Source organism: Eptesicus fuscus, chromosome 7 (genome assembly GCF_027574615.1).
Source record: "Eptesicus fuscus isolate TK198812 chromosome 7, DD_ASM_mEF_20220401, whole genome shotgun sequence".
NCBI classification, from domain to species: Eukaryota; Metazoa; Chordata; class Mammalia; order Chiroptera; family Vespertilionidae; genus Eptesicus; species Eptesicus fuscus.
The window spans coordinates 51,420,358-51,438,069 of NC_072479.1; the positions used below are offsets into that span (position 1 = coordinate 51,420,358).

The 17,712-nt window shown below is 41.5% G+C and overlaps 1 protein-coding gene across 1 annotated transcript in view; it reads left to right on the forward strand.

The window, feature by feature from the left end:
- The window catches only part of LRIG3 (leucine rich repeats and immunoglobulin like domains 3), a 47,253-nt gene extending 37,968 nt beyond the window's left edge, over positions 1-9,285 (forward strand). Inside the window, exons 13-19 of the mRNA XM_008148733.3 lie at positions 978-1,298; positions 2,366-2,647; positions 3,608-4,060; positions 4,832-4,990; positions 6,761-6,904; positions 7,004-7,279; positions 8,645-9,285. Of these exons, the coding sequence (XP_008146955.2) occupies positions 978-1,298; positions 2,366-2,647; positions 3,608-4,060; positions 4,832-4,990; positions 6,761-6,904; positions 7,004-7,279; positions 8,645-8,889 (1,880 nt within the window). The 3' untranslated portion in view covers positions 8,890-9,285. The remainder of the gene's footprint in view (positions 1-977; positions 1,299-2,365; positions 2,648-3,607; positions 4,061-4,831; positions 4,991-6,760; positions 6,905-7,003; positions 7,280-8,644) is intronic.
- The last annotated feature ends 8,427 nt before the right edge of the window (positions 9,286-17,712 follow it).

A 17,712-nucleotide genomic window follows, 5' to 3' on the forward strand; every position in this document is an offset into this window, starting at 1 on the left:
ATAAATAATGCAAGAGTAAATTGCATACTCACAACTGTAAGCCTACTTTTGCCCACCTGTATATGCAGTAGCTGTAATATTTTATTAACCTCCATAGTGGGGAATGAACATTGATTTACCAGACGAGGATTTTAGAAGAATCATCCAGAAGAAGAAACTGTCTTGAGCACCACGTGCAGGCATGGCATTGGAAATCAGCGGCATTGGCGTTACCAGAGCATCTCCCACACCCCGCCTCTCTCTCCCACACGCACGTCTTTCAGAGAACCCACACAATGCATTTTGGTAGATCTAAGATGTTTCCTTCTTCTGGGTTTAGACCATCTCTGAGAAACTGAAGTTCAAAAAGGTGACTTTTCCAAAAAGTAACAGAGAACTAAAAATAGCTGTTTGGAATGAAAGAGTTGCTTCGCTGTAATGATAATGTAGCCCTGACATGTCGCACAGCGGCTTGATGGATTGTCTCTGGAAGCCGGGCTCCCAGTGAGCGGGGGAGGTGCTTTCTCTTTCACTGCTCCACACACAGAGTCCTGCGTTTAATACGGGTTCTGTTCATTGCTAGCTTTAGTGATACTGATTATCATGATTGATGATTGATTTTTTTTGTTTTTTTTTCATTTTGCTGCTCCTTATATGTGGAGAACATGGGAAGAATTGCAGTTTTCCTGATAGTAGCCTTTAGAAGTGGCCCGTAAAGCCTGGACGTTTCTTAGCTGATTTTTTTCTTGTATTCATATTTAAAAAGCTCCAGGGGTCTGGGGTACACTGTATTCCCAAACAGCAGTCTCCTCTCAGTTAATGATGGGTAAATAGATCTCTGTCTCTCCTTGAAGGACGGATTCCTTTATAAACACTCCCAGGCTCTCGTTTCAGCACTGGGGCGGCTAGTCCATCTGGGAAGCACACACCACATCAGAGTAGCCTGTGGACTCTCAAGCCTTAACATGGTTTCATTTCCTCCTCTCCATTTTGAACAGATGATTTCCCTAAACCCCAGATCACGGTTCAGCCAGAAACACAATCGGCAATAAAAGGTTCCAATCTGAGCTTTATCTGCTCGGCTGCCAGCAGCAGTGATTCCCCGATGACTTTTGCTTGGAAGAAGGACAACGAACTACTGCATGATGCTGAAATGGAAAACTACGCACACCTCCGGGCCCAGGGCGGGGAGGTGATGGAGTACACCACCATTCTTCGGCTGCGCAACGTGGCGTTTACCAGCGAAGGGAAATACCAGTGTGTCATCTCCAATCACTTTGGTTCATCCTACTCCGTCAAAGCCAAGCTCACAGTCAACAGTATGTGACCCGACTTTGCCCTTTGCATTTACAGATACCTTTTAGAAACCAAGCACCTGGTTTGTTCCTTCTCTTATTCCTTATCCTGTCCTCTGTTCTCAGTGCTCCGCCTAACCCTTTCTTCTCCTACCTCTCATTCCACAGAATTAAGATTCTTGGTTACTTGTATCTAAGGAAGCATAGTTTATGTCAACCCGTATGTAGCATGATGGGTAACCCAGAGGTGAACTAGACCACTTGTGCTCTTTGGAGTTCACAGTTCACCAATTTGATACGGGAGACCCTAAGCATAGTGTTAAAGCATACCGCCTTGGATGCAAAGATCTGGGTTTGAATTCTGCCCGTTCTGCTTACAGCTGTGTGACTCTGAGCAAGTCACTTAACCTCTCTGTGCCTCCATTCCTACATCTGTCAGTTAGGGATAATAGTACCTATCTTATATAGGTATGATAATCCTTAAATAAAATAATTTGTGTAAAGCACTTAGCAGACTGCCTAGACTACAGTAAGTACTCAGTAAAAGCAGTGAGTGCTAGCTGCTGTTAATAAAAGAAATGTATCATCGTTGGCTTTGTGTAGCAGGTATTCAGTTTACAGTGGGATCCTTGCCACTTTATCATTGAGTCGTTTGTATCTTCCCCGGTGAAAGATTTTGTATATGATTTATTAATGCATTCCACAGATGATCGCTGAGGCCTGACATGGAACGATTTTGAGTTCAAATTGTAGGACAAAACACATTTAAAGTCATGGAGTATTAGAGTCAGGAGGGACTTAAAAGGAAAGAAAAAATGCAGTGGTCAGGGTACAAAGAGATAAATTGATTGGCCCAAGATCTCGCAGATAATTATTGAGGAAACTGGAAAAGAGCCTAAAGACCTTCAGTCTGTAACCTGGAGGGAGTCACTTAATCTTTCCATCTCAACTTCAGATTCCTTGTCTTGTAATTAGAAATTGCCCTGCCTTACCTGTGTCAGGGACATTGGTGAGCATCAAAAACAAAAGGCGTGAGAACGAGCCTCTAAAACGCCATGGTGCTGAAGCCCACATCGTTCCTCTGATTTCAGTGCTCCCTTCTTTCACCAAGACGCCCATGGACCTTACCATCCGCGCGGGGGCCATGGCGCGCTTGGAGTGCGCTGCCCTGGGACACCCGGCCCCGCAGATAGCCTGGCAGAAGGACGGGGGCACAGACTTCCCTGCCGCCAGGGAGAGGCGCATGCACGTGATGCCTGAGGATGACGTGTTCTTTATCGTGGATGTGAAGATAGAGGACATCGGGGTGTACAGCTGCACAGCCCAAAACAGCGCAGGAAGCATTTCTGCCAATGCGACTCTGACTGTCCTAGGTAAGTGGGTGTTTTCAGGTTCTGTGCTATAAATGAGTCGTAAAGGTACTAGCTCACCCAGAGACCCTCAGTGTCAGACCCTCAGTGTCAGAGCCGTGAGGGTGAGAGATGGCCCGAGGACACTGCCCTTTCCTGGGAACAACAAATGGCTTCTCAGACTCTTTGAAGTCAGGAGTGCTTCACACCTTCCCGGCCGTGGCCAGTGAGACGAATCCGCTCTCTCTGTTCCCAGGAGCGGGAGATGCTTTCTCCGTATTGCAGGTTTCACCCGCCCCTGCTCTCCCCATCGTGCCGTCTCCACCAGTGTCTCAGCGCTACAAAGAATGTGTGACATAATATATACATGAACAAATTGGGAAGGACCTACTGTCTTTTCTCAGCTTACCCCACCACTCTGGAAATCAGAGTTTGTTTTTATCCTTTACCTAAACAAACACTTTTTTAAACATGTGAACATGTTAGTCATGTGTGTGTCTGTAAAGGAGTTAAAGTAACCTCTTAACACCACGTAATAAAAGTAAATCATTCCCAGAATTTTAATATAGGCCTGGACACCTGGCATTAGAAAGTTTCTCTTTAAAAAATTAAATGTTCTGGTTTATTTTTATGCATCAACACACTCTTGTGCTCGAAATTATTTTTATGCATTTTCTGTTTCTGAAAAATGTCTGATGTATTTTGCTTTGCCCCTCTTCCACCGTCCCCCTACCTTGTCAAGAGGGAGGGAGATTGAGGTTAAAAAATAGTACGTGTTACCCTTACTTGGTGTTATGAGTCAATGACACCAGGACAATGAAATGAAATCCCACGTGTTGTATATGTTTAGGCTTTAAAAGAAACATGGGTATTCGTGTGTGGGAGAATAAAATCTTACCTTCCACTTTGAATAAAGTCAAGTGCTGGGTCTTACGCAAAACCCGATTTCATTGACCAGATTGAAGACATAACTTGTCATTTCAGAAACGCCATCGTTTCTGCGGCCCCTGCTGGACCGAACTGTAACCAAGGGAGAAACGGCCGTCCTGCAGTGCATCGCGGGAGGGAGCCCTCCTCCCAGGCTGAACTGGACCAAGGACGACAGCCCTCTGGTGGTCACTGAGAGGCACTTTTTCGCGGCAGGCCATCAGCTGCTGATCATTGTGGACTCGGATGTCAGCGATGCTGGGAAATACACCTGTGAAATGTCCAACACGCTGGGCACTGAGAGAGGCCACGTGCGCCTCAGCGTGATCCCTACCCCGACCTGCGACTCCCCGCAGATGACTGCCTCATCCTTAGACGATGACGGGTGGGCCACTGTGGGCATCGTGATCATAGCCGTGGTTTGCTGTGTGGTGGGCACGTCGCTCGTGTGGGTGGTCATCATATACCACACAAGGCGGAGGAACGAAGATTGCAGCATCACCAACACAGGTGTGTAAACAGGAGCTTGGCACGGGGTACAGCAGTCTGTGTGTGTGTGTGTGTGTGTGTGTGGTGCGCGCGCGCGATCCCGGGGTAATTCTCTTCCAGAATGTGTGTCTTGGAGTCTGAGGCCATGTCCGAAGGGTGACTCATTTGTTTCAAGCTGCAGAAATATGGTTAACTAAAAATAGCACCCTGGCCCAAAATACAGCCCATGTTTAAAGATTAATACTTTTTGTGAAAACCTCATCAGAACATCCTGTTGGCTGTGAGATCCGGTGGCCATGCTAAGAGTTCAGTAGCCGAACTCCTTCAAAAGATGCTGATGGAGAGCCAGGACCACCCCTTAGCTAGGAGGTTTATACTCCGCTGTAGGTTTTGGTTTTGTCATGTGTGTGCAGGAATCTAGGGAGGACACTAGTTATTAGGGAGAGGCCTGTATGCACACTCCTATGAGTAATACGTCAGGACTATTGCAGAAGTCAAGCTTGGTTCCAGAGCTTAGATACGACCCCGTGAAAAGTCTTAAACCTTCCTTTTTACACATTGGTTGTTTTTGAAATCTGGGCGGGGCATCCCACAGGCGATAAGGTAGGAGATCCGCTCAGGCTTCCCAGGGCAGCCCTGACTTGCCTGCCTGCGTGCTGCACAACCAGATGGGTTTGCAGGACTCGGTGATTCAAATGCACAGAAACCAAAGCAGTGCCTACTGTTCATCGGGGAAGCCCAGGGGCCCTTGTGATCCTTCTTGGCTAAGAGAGTGCTGCTGTTTGGTTGCAGATGAGACCAACTTGCCGGCAGATATCCCCAGTTATTTGTCGTCTCAGGGAACGTTAGCTGACAGACAGGATGGGTACGTGTCCTCAGAAAGCGGAAGCCACCACCAGTTCGTCACTTCCTCAGGGGGCGGATTTTTCTTACCACAACACGACAGCAACGGTAAGTGTTTGAGGTGACCGTCTTTGCTCCGGGCTCTCAGAGATGGTCGTTGTGAAATAACCTAATGGAAGATTCACATATAATATTAATTTTCGCCAGAAACGGATCTTAGGATGTGGCCTAAGGTCACTAGTAAAGCTAAAATTAAATACATTTTCTTACATACTAGAAAAATCTTTGTTTCTGACAATAAAAGGAGACAAGTCGGTTAAGTAAAATTTAATTCCTCCATGCAATGTAAGTATTTTCTTTACATTATAAATATTCTTTGGTGCCCTGAATGTTCTTCTTATTAGATGGCATTGGCTGGCTTCGTGCATGGTCTTAAAAGTCAAATGATTTAAACATCTTTTTATTAGAGAAATCTAATTCTGACTCTTTGCTTTAAGAACTGTATGGTTTTGCCCTAGCCTGTTTGGCTCAGTGGATAGAGCGTCCGCCTGTGGACTGAAGGGTCCCAGGTTTGATTCTGGCCAAGGGCACATGCCTGGGTTTCGGGCTTAATCCCCAGTAAGGGGCATGCAGGAGGCAGCCAATCAATGATTCTCTCTCATCATTGATGTTTCTATCTCTCTGTCCCTCTCCCTTCCTCTTGGAAATCAATTAAAATATATATATATTTTTAAAAAGAACTATAGTTTTAAGAAAAAAAGTGGAGGCAGAATAAGTAAGATCACAGCCTCAGTTCAAGAGCCACTTCTGACACTCCCTGTGTCTCCTTGGACAGCTACAGTACTTCCTGTTAGGTTGTTGTGAAAATTAAATGAAACGGTAATGGAAAACTACTTGGCACATATTAAGGGCTCAACAAGTGGAAGCTATTGACATTATTTTCAAACATTTTGGCACCTTTTCCAGCAAGCGTTTATTGAGTGTCTGCTCTGTGGGGGATGCCACACTTGGGAAAGAATATTTGTTTTCAGTATTACAGTTTCGTCAGTGGTGAGCAAAAATTCAACTGACAATGACAGAGGGCTTGGTAAGGCAGTAATAGAGGGCATAGAGATAAAAATGGATGTTCTGGTTAGACTCATTTGGTTGCAAAGAGCAGAGGCCCAGTTTTGTTCACATGTAGCAGGGTTTACTGAAAGGACACTCATGAAAGTCTACATGAAAGGCTAAAGGGGCAGAACTGGAGCGTAGCAGTGCCCCGTTGCCTGGGTGCTGGGGCTGGAGGTCGATCTGCTCTCAGGGCCCTATAGGGGTCACCAGCATTACCGAGTCGTCACAGCCACCCTCTGACTGTCATGTGGCTCATGGCACCTCCAACCCTCACCACACCTCTTGCCTCTCACCTGCTGTGTCCACTGCTAACTGGCATCCCGTTTCTGGGTTGTTTAGCTCAGAATCTCACGATAGGATTTGGTTTTGGCTGAGCCCATGTTTGCTCGGGCACTAAGAGGTCATTGGTTAAGCGCCAGTCTGTGGTCCTGATCACTGTGGCTGTGGAGGAAGGGACAGTGCTGATGGCATCCTGGGGTTCAGGTCCCAGCGCTTTGCTGCAGTACTCATACACAGACCAGTTTCTCTTGCCAACAGGTGGGGCCAATGGTTAATGGTTAATCAAGTTCCTGTTAGTGAGATGTCACGAGTTTACCCAACCCATAGGCTTCGATGCATTTTTTTTAAAAAACCCTAAATTTCTGCAGTTTTTTCCTTTATATGATGCTCTATCCAAAGTCTGTAAACGTGGAAAATGCCCAAAGTGGAGAGAGTACTGAATGGTCCTTGAATAAAATGGGTTCAGTGACTGAGATATCTGTTTTAAAGGGACATGTCATATTGACAACAGCAGTGAAACCGACGTAGAAGCTGCCACAGATCCATTCCTGTGTCCCTTTCTGGGACCCCCAGGCCCTGTGTATGTGAAGGGGAATGTATATGGGCCGGATCCCTTTGAAGCCTATCACACAGGTATGTGGTCTTCCTACTTGAGTTCTGTTTCCTGCAAGGTTTCTACCAGCGCGCTCTCCTTCTGATCCTCTTCTCTCCTTCTGTCCCAACATGGAAAAGGTTGCGGCCCGGACCCTCGAGCTGCTTTAATGGACCACTGCGAGCCCGGTTGCCAAAAGAAAAAGGAGTGCTACCCCTGTCCTCACCCTCCCGAAGAATCCTGCGAGCAGAGTGGCAGGGACATAGGCTGGCCCTCCCACGTGAGGAAGTTAATCAGCTCTACTTACTCTCCACATGAAGGACCCGGCCCGAAAAACGTGTGTCCAAACAAGTCCTCTTTAGATTTTAGTCCAAGTTCAGAGCCGGCGTCCGTGACTTCAAGTAATTCGTTCATGGGTAAGTTTATTCAGTTACGAGAGACCTTGACATGGGACTCCTAGTCCACGTTGCGTGTGGGAGAGCAATGAGAGAGAACTTCAGATGCTGAGCGAGGGAAAAATGTTTTTGATTTTTAATGATTCTGTTATGACAATCCTATTGGTTGGTTTACATATTTCTAAAAGCAGAGTCAGACATGGGGGATTTTACTTGATTATGTATTTAATCCATAACGAAGCCTTAGGAGCTTTCTGGGTAGCGCTGTGTGTGGCATCCTCTAGAACACAAGAGTTTCAGGAGTGACTTAGGAGCGCAGTTGGTCGGCCGTGTGGAAAAAGTGGTTTTGGGCTACAACAGCCTTTGGGGTGGAGTTGTGTGCCCTGCATGTTTGTGGTTTGGATGTCTGGTGGTTTATAACTAAACCTGCGGCCGAAGGGTAGACGGCGTCCTACCTGGCAACAGCTAACGGCTCGTCAGCCAGGCTGGACTACCTTTGGCAGAGGAGACCAGCAGAGCCTGAAAGCCCCCACTGGCGGTGGGCGGTGGTCGACGCTGCTGGCACCGAGGTTCGTGTGCAGACGTCTTTCGTCTGGTGCCTGGAACCAGTGCGGTGGAAGAACTGAGGTCATCTGTTCACCGAGTGGAGATAGGGGGAAAGAAACCACAGCGTGTCTCGTTTGTTAAGCAATAGAATTTTAAAATATTTTACCCAGCTATTAAGACATTTTATATTTTGTCACAGTATAATTATTTATATTCCTTTTTGGAAAAAAAAATGAAAATAATATCTTTTATAAAACTCAGGCAAGAATTTGAGTCAATTGAATAATATTGTGCTACTAAAAAGGAAAGAACATGACATAAGGATTATTTTAAAAGATGCTTTATTCAGGCACAGTTTACTTGTGTGTTACTGTCCAAACTTGCCCTTCTTGGAGACTGTGGGCTCTTAAGTCCTAAAGCGGGGTTTTGGAGAACTTATATTGGGGAACTTCATTGCTCAGTGATGAATATTGCTATAAGTCATAGAAGTGATAAGGAATAGACACATGTATTGAGTGGATACATATATATATATGAGGGATGTAAGTATCCTGTCATCTAACACTTCAAAGGGCCTGCCTAGGGATTTCAGGCATGCACCCCAAGTGGGATCTCTTTAAACCAGACTGGTCCTGAGAGACCTCTAGACTGGAAATTCCACAAGGAATTCTGTAAGTTCAGTCTCCATAACACAGATACACATACCCCCGAGTACCATAATGTGGACTTATAAAAAATGTTTATTCGTGTTCATGGGGCAAGGTGCTCCATTTGAAGTGCTTTCTGATGACTGCATGTTAGCAAAAGGTGCCATACGCTCAAGGGGTTTCTTTCTTTCAGGAACGTTTGGAAAGCCTCTGAGGAGACCTCACCTGGATGCCTTTTCAAGCTTTGGACAGCTGTCGGATTGTCAGCCAAGAGCCTTTCACTTGAAAGCTCATTCTTCCCCAGACTTGGACTCTGAGTCAGAGGAAGATGGGAAAGAAAGGACAGATTTTCAGCAAGAAAATCACACATGTACCTATAAACAGACCTTAGAAAACCACAGGACTCCAAATTTTCAGTCTTATGACTTGGACACATAGACTGAATGGGACCAAAGAGTTCTAATATACTACTACCTCAAGTGGACTTTTATTTAAAAGAGAGAGAATCCTATGTTTTTAAATGGAGTTATGAATTTTAAAAGGATAAAATGTCTTATTTATACAGATGGACCAAAATTACCAAAATTTATAAAAATTTTATACTGGGAGTAACTTTCATATAAGAATTTCTTTTTAAACTATTTTATAACTTTGTTTTATGCAACAACAAAAAAATCTTGTGTAAATTAAGGGAATAAATCCATGACTATTTTATGTATTTTTATAATGCCAGATTTTTTTTTTTATTGAAAATAAGTACTAAAGCAATTTAAATAATACCTGTCTTGTACTTTTTTTGAATAGAGGTCACTTCATTTTACTTTGCACATTACATTTAATAAAATGTATCATTTTGATCCCAAGTGCCATCTATATAATAGCATTTTTATTGTTTTCAACACTGTGTAGGCTTAATTATTTCATATTATCATGTCTCAAATTGATGAAAATTATATGCAGGACATAAAAATATGAGCAAATTCAACCATTTTGCTTACCTCCTGGGGTTGTAATACAGACTCAAATCAGATTAGTGTATGTGAAAGCACATAGTAAGTGAGAAGGAGCTGCAAAGATTCAAGGTACGTTAGTTTGCTTCTAACTCTTCAAACAAAAGATTTGTTATACTCTGGTGTAATATAGTACACCCACCATTGCTTAAGTCACCGCCGCAGCCATGAGTCCTTAATTATAATAATGCCTTATGTGGTCTAATGCCTTGTGCTTTTCCAAATAGTTTCACAATCACCATCCCTTTAATTATAACAAGGATGGTTTTTGCACATTTCTATAGTTAAAACAGCTAAAGTAGATGTGTATTTTCATCCACTGTTCCAGGTTATAATAGGATGCTGGTAGAATTCTTTGCTGTTCTTACCGATTTTCTTATAGAAAAAGCTATTCTAAGCTATCCTGCAACATTCTTTAATAATTAAAATAATTTTCTAATTTGATCATCATAGCTCTATAGTTAAAAACTGAGTATCAGATCTGTTAAACACAAAATAATTTAAATATTTGTTTTAAACAGTAGTTAAGTGACATAGTTTGAAGCAACAGAATGAAATAAACTTACTGTAAGTTTAATAACACAGATAATGCCCTAACTGGTTTGGCTCAATGGATGGAGTGTCAGCCTGCAGACTAAAAGGTCCCAGGTTCAATTCTGGTTAAGGCCACATGTCCAGGTTACAGGCTGTATCCCCAGTAGGGAGCATGCAGGAGATAGCCAATCAATGATTCTCTCTGATCATCATCATTGATGTTTCTATCTTTCCTTATCCCTAACTCTGAAATGAATAAACATATACTTAAAAAAAATAATGCAGATGATGAAGTTGGATTTTTTTTCCAGTAAATTCTTGTTCACATCTGTAATTAAAACAATCTCTTGCCCAAGAAAAATTAAATTGGTATGGAAGGAGTTAACATAGCACATTCAGCTTTAAAATCGAACCAATTGAAAGTGTGACTGTATGTCACTGTCAGTTCTTTGAAGTAAATTGAAAACAGCTCTTAGAAAAAGCAGATTCTCCTCTGAGGAGATGTTGGGTAAAGTTTTCCTGCTCAGTGAGTTCAGAGCTTTGTTGTTTGTGAGCCAGGAGCCTGGAACCCAGATCGCAGTAAGATTTTCCTTCTTTAATTTAGACACCGAGTCCAAGGCAGGAAGTTGATGCTCCCTTGGACCACAGTGACTAAAGTGCGAAGAAGTGATCTCAGATGCCTTGCCTTTATCATATTGCCAAATTTTCAAATCTTATTGTTGATTTGTCTTCATTATTGCCAGATGTGATGCAAACATCACTAGGGACCTCTTCAATAATTATGAACTTATTTAAAGCATTTAACTTTTCCAGACTGAAGCACAGAGGGACATTCAAGTCATTAATGCCTGAAATTCAAAACTTAGATTCATTCTGCATCAGTATGATTTTCCCTTTTACTCTGCTCATATGCTGAAATTATGGATTGCATATAATCTTAGCTGCTAGAGGAACAGGAGGAGCTCAATTTCTTTTGGACATTTGCAGGAAAAGAATATAATTTTGAAACTTCACATTCAATTAACAGAATGAGTCTAGTAGGTATTAAGAAATCCTAAAATAACATAGACTTAAGAAAAAAACTAATGTAAATATATATCAAATTACTTGCCTTATTTATGAGGAGGAATGTTTAAAATGTTTATTCTATGCTTTCTGATACAAGACCAATTCATGTACAACATATCCTAACAGATTTCACACAACTTATAATTTTTGTTCACTATTGACACTAAGGATAAGATAGTTATTGTGTATAATTTTATCTGTTTTTTAAAGATATTGGGGGAAATATTTCTTAATTATGGCAGACAACATTTTCTAAAGATTAAATATCTGTAGAACTTTTACAATTCATTTTCACAGTGTTCCTACAGAAAGAAACTAACAGTATTTCTCAGAATAAAACCAATGGGACTGTGGTTTAAAACTTGACTGGAAAGTGCTTTGATCTTTGTACACACTTGAGGGGTTTTAGTCCTTTTGATTTAATGTGATAGGAAGTAATTCACAATCAATATTGCAGTAGATGTGCTATGCTGGTATTTTTCTAAGAGAATGAGAACCAAATGTCATTGCAAAATGCCTGCCCTGTCCCTCCCACTCTTGGAATCAGCAGTAATTGGACTTGTGTAATAAGATAATTTATTTTTATTTTTTTAAATAAATTCTTTTTTAAATTTTATTTTTAATTAAATTTATTGGGGTAACATTGGTTAATAGGATCATATAGGTTTCAAGTGTATATTTATATGATACATAATGTGTATATTGCATTGTGTGCCTACCACCCAAAGTCAAATCATCTTCCCTCACCATGAATTTGGCCCCCTTTGCCCTGGTAACCACCATACTGTTGTCTGTGTCTGAGTTTCAGTTTTATATCCAACATATGAGTGAAATCATGGTTCTTAGCTTTTTCTGACTGACTTATTTTCACTTAGCATGATAGTCTCAAGGTCCATCCATGTTGTCACAAATAGCAGTATTTCATCTTTTATGGCTGTAGTATTCCATAGTATATATGTACTATACCTTCGTTATCAAATTATCTATTGAAGGACACTGCTTGTTTTCATGGCTTGGCCACCATGAATAATACTGCAATGAACAGGTGTGCATATGTTTTCAAATTTCCCAGGAAGATACCCAGAAGAGGGATTGCTGGGTCATATGGTAACTCTATTCTTAATATTTTGAGGAACCTCCATACTATTTTCCATAGTGGCTGTACCAGTTTACATTCCCACCAGCAGTGAATGAAGGTTCCTTTTTCTCCACAACCTCTCCAACACTTGTTATTACTTGTCTCGTTGATAATAGCCATTCTAACAGGTGTGATTGCATTTCCCTAATAGTGAATTTGAGCATCTTTCATATATCTGTTGGCCATTTGTATGTCTTCTTGGGAGAAGTGTCTGTTCAGGTCTTCTGCCCATTTTTTTTTTTACTGGATTTTTTGTTGAGTTGTATGAGTTCTTTGCATACTTTGGATATTAACCCCTTGTCAGAGCTGTTGTTAGCATACTAGTAATTTAGAAGTACTTTTTTAAAACAGCATTTTATTAACACATTGAATAACACAATATCCTGCCAAAAAAATTATTAGAGTCTTTAAAGAAGGGCACAGTTTCTTCACACAATGAATAATTTCAGTATTCCAGAAATATCCAGTTACCAGAACTTATCTTTTCCATGAGGCATTTTAATGTATAAGAGTGTACTGAAACTATCTTGAGAGTTTTCAAGTTTGACCTAAAATGGCTCAGAGGTACTTTAGTATTTTAACAGACAGGAGGTCTGTCCACGTACATTTACTGAATTATTCCAATATTTTGGGCCATTTGTTTTTATTTTGTTTTTTTTGAGAAGTTTGATGGTGGTGGGGTGTTTTCTAATACAGATGTTTGATTTCACTTGAGGTAGAAAATTTATGTTATAGATTGAAATGTGTACAATTTATCAAATACATTGTTACTGTTGCAAAAATTGTAAGTTCATTTCCCATTTTTACTCTATTTTCTGTCAAGGATCTGAATTCTTTATCCTGGATTCCATATCCTCCCATATGATGATTTATATCCATGAACACAAATTATAACCAACCTGACCAGTGTAGCTCAGTTGGTTAAGTGACGTCCCACGCACCAAGAGGTCACTGGTTCGATTCCTGGTCAGGGCACATGCCTGGTTGCAGGCTCAAACCTGGTGGGGGGCTTGCAGGAGGCAGCAGATCAATGCTTCTCTCTCATTGACTTTCCTATCCCTCCCTCTCCCTTCCTCTCTCTCTAAAATCAATAAAACTTATTTTTAGAAGAAATTGTAACCAATATTCACATGTAGATTTTTATTAGATTTACATTTTTTTAATTAAAGAATTTTTGAAAATACATTTTAAAGAGGAAGGCAGAGCAACTCAAGACCATTACAATTTTATTCTCGCATTTCTTCTACGATTATTTCCTCTTTTTCACATATCTTCGTTGAGTTTCATGGTTGATTTGGGCTTTTATTTTAATATGTCCAACTTTTTTTCTTAAATCATATTTGAGCATAACACCTAATGCCTTCATGAAATTACTGTCATTTTTTGTAATTATATGATATTTCTGCATATGGCTTATTTTGACCTATCTACAGCTCAGAGTTGACATTTGGTAACAACACACTATCAGTTGTCAAACTTTTTTTTATATACTTGGTTGTATATGTTGCATAAGTGACATGAATTGAGTAAAATGACCCTTGTCCTAATTATTATCAGTGGGATAGGAAACAGGTATGTAAATAAATACAATACAATGAGTTAAATGCTGTAACTTAGTAGGGCCCCTGTTTCTGGAACTAATTTGGTGTCTAATTCTACCTGAGCTACCTAGAACTGTTGAATATACTTCACTCAGCATGTCCTAGGACAAGCTGATTATCTGGTCCAGTTCTAGTACTCCCTTTGTTTAATTAGCAATTATCACCATTCCTGTTGATTTTGCACCTGAATTATCTCAAGGCTGTTCATGCCTTTCCTCTTATCCCATTACCACAGCCAAGTTCAAATCATTATCTGTCCCTTGCAGCAGTGTCTTCTTGCCCCTTGAATCTCTCTCAACCAACTCCTTGTTTCACTGTTGCTTGAATTGTTTTTCTAAAATGGATCTAAATTGGTCACCTTCCTGTTTAAAAACCCTCAACAGCTAAAGTTTAAGCCCCAGTTATAACATGTAAAATTTTCCACACATTGATTCCAGCCCACCCCTTGAACCATGCATGCCCCTTCCCCAGCCCCCCCCCCCCACTCCCAACTTTTTAACAGGGTAATACAGTACCCCTGCCCAGCCCCTATGCACCCCTATGGCTTTATATTGTCATATGTACAGCTCAGAGTTGAAATTTGTTAGCAACATACTGTTGGTTGTCATTGCGCATATTTTCTCATTTTTAGTTCAGCAAACATTTATTGAGTGGCTACTGGGCTAGGTGCTGTCTTAGATGCTTAGGCTATACTATACTATTAAAACAACGATTCTTCCCCCAAGAAGCTCCTAGACAAATGACAAAATTATTTTCCTGAAATGCTCTTTCTCTTCTCTCATCTGGCAGAATCCACTCCTCTTTCAACACCAAACCTTCCCTTTTACTACAACTTTTCCCCATAGAATTTTATATGAATCATCGTGAAAAAAATCATAGGGAAGCCTGTGTTGTTTTCTTGTTACTTGAGTCTGGTCCATAGGTTTGTTCATGTCATTTTTGAGTGTGGCTATGTCACATACAGTATATCTAACACACATACACCCATATATGCAGACATGTTTATATCTGCTGGGTGAAGATGGAAGCAAGAAATCAGAATGTCCTCCTCACCAGAAAAAGATCTAAATGAAGTGGGAAGTGACTGTGAAGGAGAAAGTGAAGATACCAATGTTCTAGGTTTTGTGATTTAGATGGATGGTAGCACCCATTAACTGAGACATAGAACATGATAAGTTTGGTGAGAGATAATACATTTTATTTTCTACAATTTGAGGACCAAGTGGCAATTTTAATCAACTATTGGAGAGTATAACACACAGGAGAGTAAACCATGCTCCTGACCAAGGGAGGTGAATCTAGCTTGTGCGTCCATCTAAGTCTTGAGAGGGTATGAGATGAAGAGAGTTGGTGAGTGAATAGATAAGAGAGCCAAAAGAGTAGGGGACAAAAGATGAAGTGGAATTAACAATAAAGCCTAAAAAAAGGACCATCACATCTTGGCTGCATTATTATAATAGTCATGTAATTAATCTCTTTGCTTCCAACCTCACCCTCTTTAACAATATAGCCACTAAATGAACTTGTTAACATGAAAGTCTTTCCTTGGGTAAAACCCCCTCAGTAACCGGGCCTGCTCCACTGAGAAAAGGCCCATGTTCTTGCAATCGCCTCTAAGGCCCTAGAATCTGACCCCTGTGTGACCTCTCCTGTATCATCTCCTACTCATCCCCCACTGGGCCCCTCCCCCAAGCCACATGCTCCTGCTTCAACTTCTACTCTGCGTGGAGTGCTCTGCCCCTGGATGTCAACATTGCTGGATCTATCCCTTTTTTTTTCAGGACATAGCTCAAATGATTGAATCTTCTGTGGCCACCCCATATAAAATTGCAGTCCCCACCCCTGATACCACTAAGCACATTTTTTTGCTTTATTTTTCTTTTTAGCATTTGTCACGGTGTAACACACCATATATTCAGCTCATTTATTTTGCTTATTGTCTGTCATCCTCATTTATTGTTTATCCTTTTATTTCCTGCAACTGGAACAATGCTTGACATATAAAAAGTGCTCAGTGCGTGATTGTTCAATGAATGAATAAATATTTAGGCAATTAGTACATTTTCAATCTCTTTTTTGCTCTTTATTTTTCTTTTGCCTTTCTGAAAATTCTTTTTCAGGCTTTAATGCCAATTTCAGCTGTGAAGGTAGTGAGGATTATAATTGCGTATTTTGACTTTGAAGTCAACATGTTTTGCTGATGGATTAGATGTAGCGTATGGAGATCAAGGAACACTGTATTCCAGGTCTGCTGTGCCCCGGAGCTCTGTGCCCCAGGCACACTGTGCCCCAGGCCTGGCATTGCCACTAGGACCTCCACTGACTAGCCAGTTCTCTGGGGGCAGTGGAAAGAAGCCACCCCTTCCCTAGAGGTTCTCTCAGCTATGGTTGTCCCATAGCCAGAGGCCCAAATAAACCAAAGGCACTCCTTTCTTTCATCATATTGTTCAGTTTCCACACTCACACCATGCCTGTCTCCTATCATGCCCTGTCCCTTGTCCTACACCTCTTACAGAAGCTTCTAGACAACAGGAACAATGCAACTGGAACAATGCTTGACATATAAAAAGTGCTCAGGGCATGATTATTCTGTTGCAAATTCATACACCAACAGAGGCCAGGCACATTCCCTAAGTGTGTGAACTGGGCCAGATACAATACATTAGGGAATGGCAGGGACAGGTGTCCATCAAAGATGCCAACAGCTAAAATCAGGTTGGCCCATACACTCTGGGAGCTCCATTGTTTGGGAGCTCTTGGATAAACCATGAATGCATCCAAGAACCAATGTTGTAGTGAATGGGTGTCTTGGGCATTCTCACCACGATCCCCTTTTGCTGATTTCTTCAGGTTTCCTCAATGCAGACCTAACCTCAGACCAGGTGTTTCTAAATGAATAATTCAGATTTATGTTTCTAATCCAGGAGGAGTGGAATCTAAGTGTAAAAGAGAGCTATTAAAGCTAACTACTCTATTTTGTAAATGAAGGCTGTCAGAGGAAAACATTTTGAAGGTGTTTCTTGGTTTCTTTATTCACCCCCCTCCCCAGGGGAAAATGAATCCGACCTTTTAGGGCCAGGTGTTTTTTACGGTTTAGTAACAGCATGGCAGAGAGAGGGTAAGCTCACTCAACTTTTCACAAAGTAAAGTTTATACTGGCTTTGTTAATATATGTAATTTTAAAGGTGCTGCATAACAATAAAGCAAAAAGACAACCATGGTGTCTTGTGTTCAATTCTGTTTGGAAATCTCTCATGTCCACAGGAAACTCAGCAACTGGGGAGTCTAAAGTGGTCCCAGGCTCACCCCCACCCTCACTCCACTTCGTTCTTACAGATGCTAATATAAATCAATTAGGGGCTGACACAGCAATTGGCAGCCTGACAAATGTTCCATAATAATGCAGCTCAAGAGAATGTGGAATTTCTGAGGTGATGGTTATAACGCTTTCAATATAGCTGTAAATTCCATGCCATGTCAGCACAGGTGGAAAGTTGAGTCATAAATAAAATGTTTCCCCAATTCCTAAAAAGCTCCCTAGGTGATTGACCAAAGAAAGTTGTGATTTAACTCAACCACTTAAACTTTCGGGGAGTAAAAACCAGACCTTCATCAAATTCAGACCAAAAAAGGGGGAGGCAGGGGAGAATGTGGAGAGAACAGAGGGAAGAAAGGGAAAGAACGCTGGCAGCCAGGTATTAAAATGAGCAAGGGCTGCTCCAGCTGAAGCAATTAGAGTGCTCATTATTTGGGAAACAGTAAAAGAAAAGACCATGGCTAGACATGTGCTCAGTTCCCTGGGAGTAATTAAAGGAGGCACACCACTTCTCCCCCTCCGTGGACCACAGCATGTCATGCGTGCGGTGACTTAACTTTTCCACTGTAGTTTAATGGCTAATGATGGAAGCAT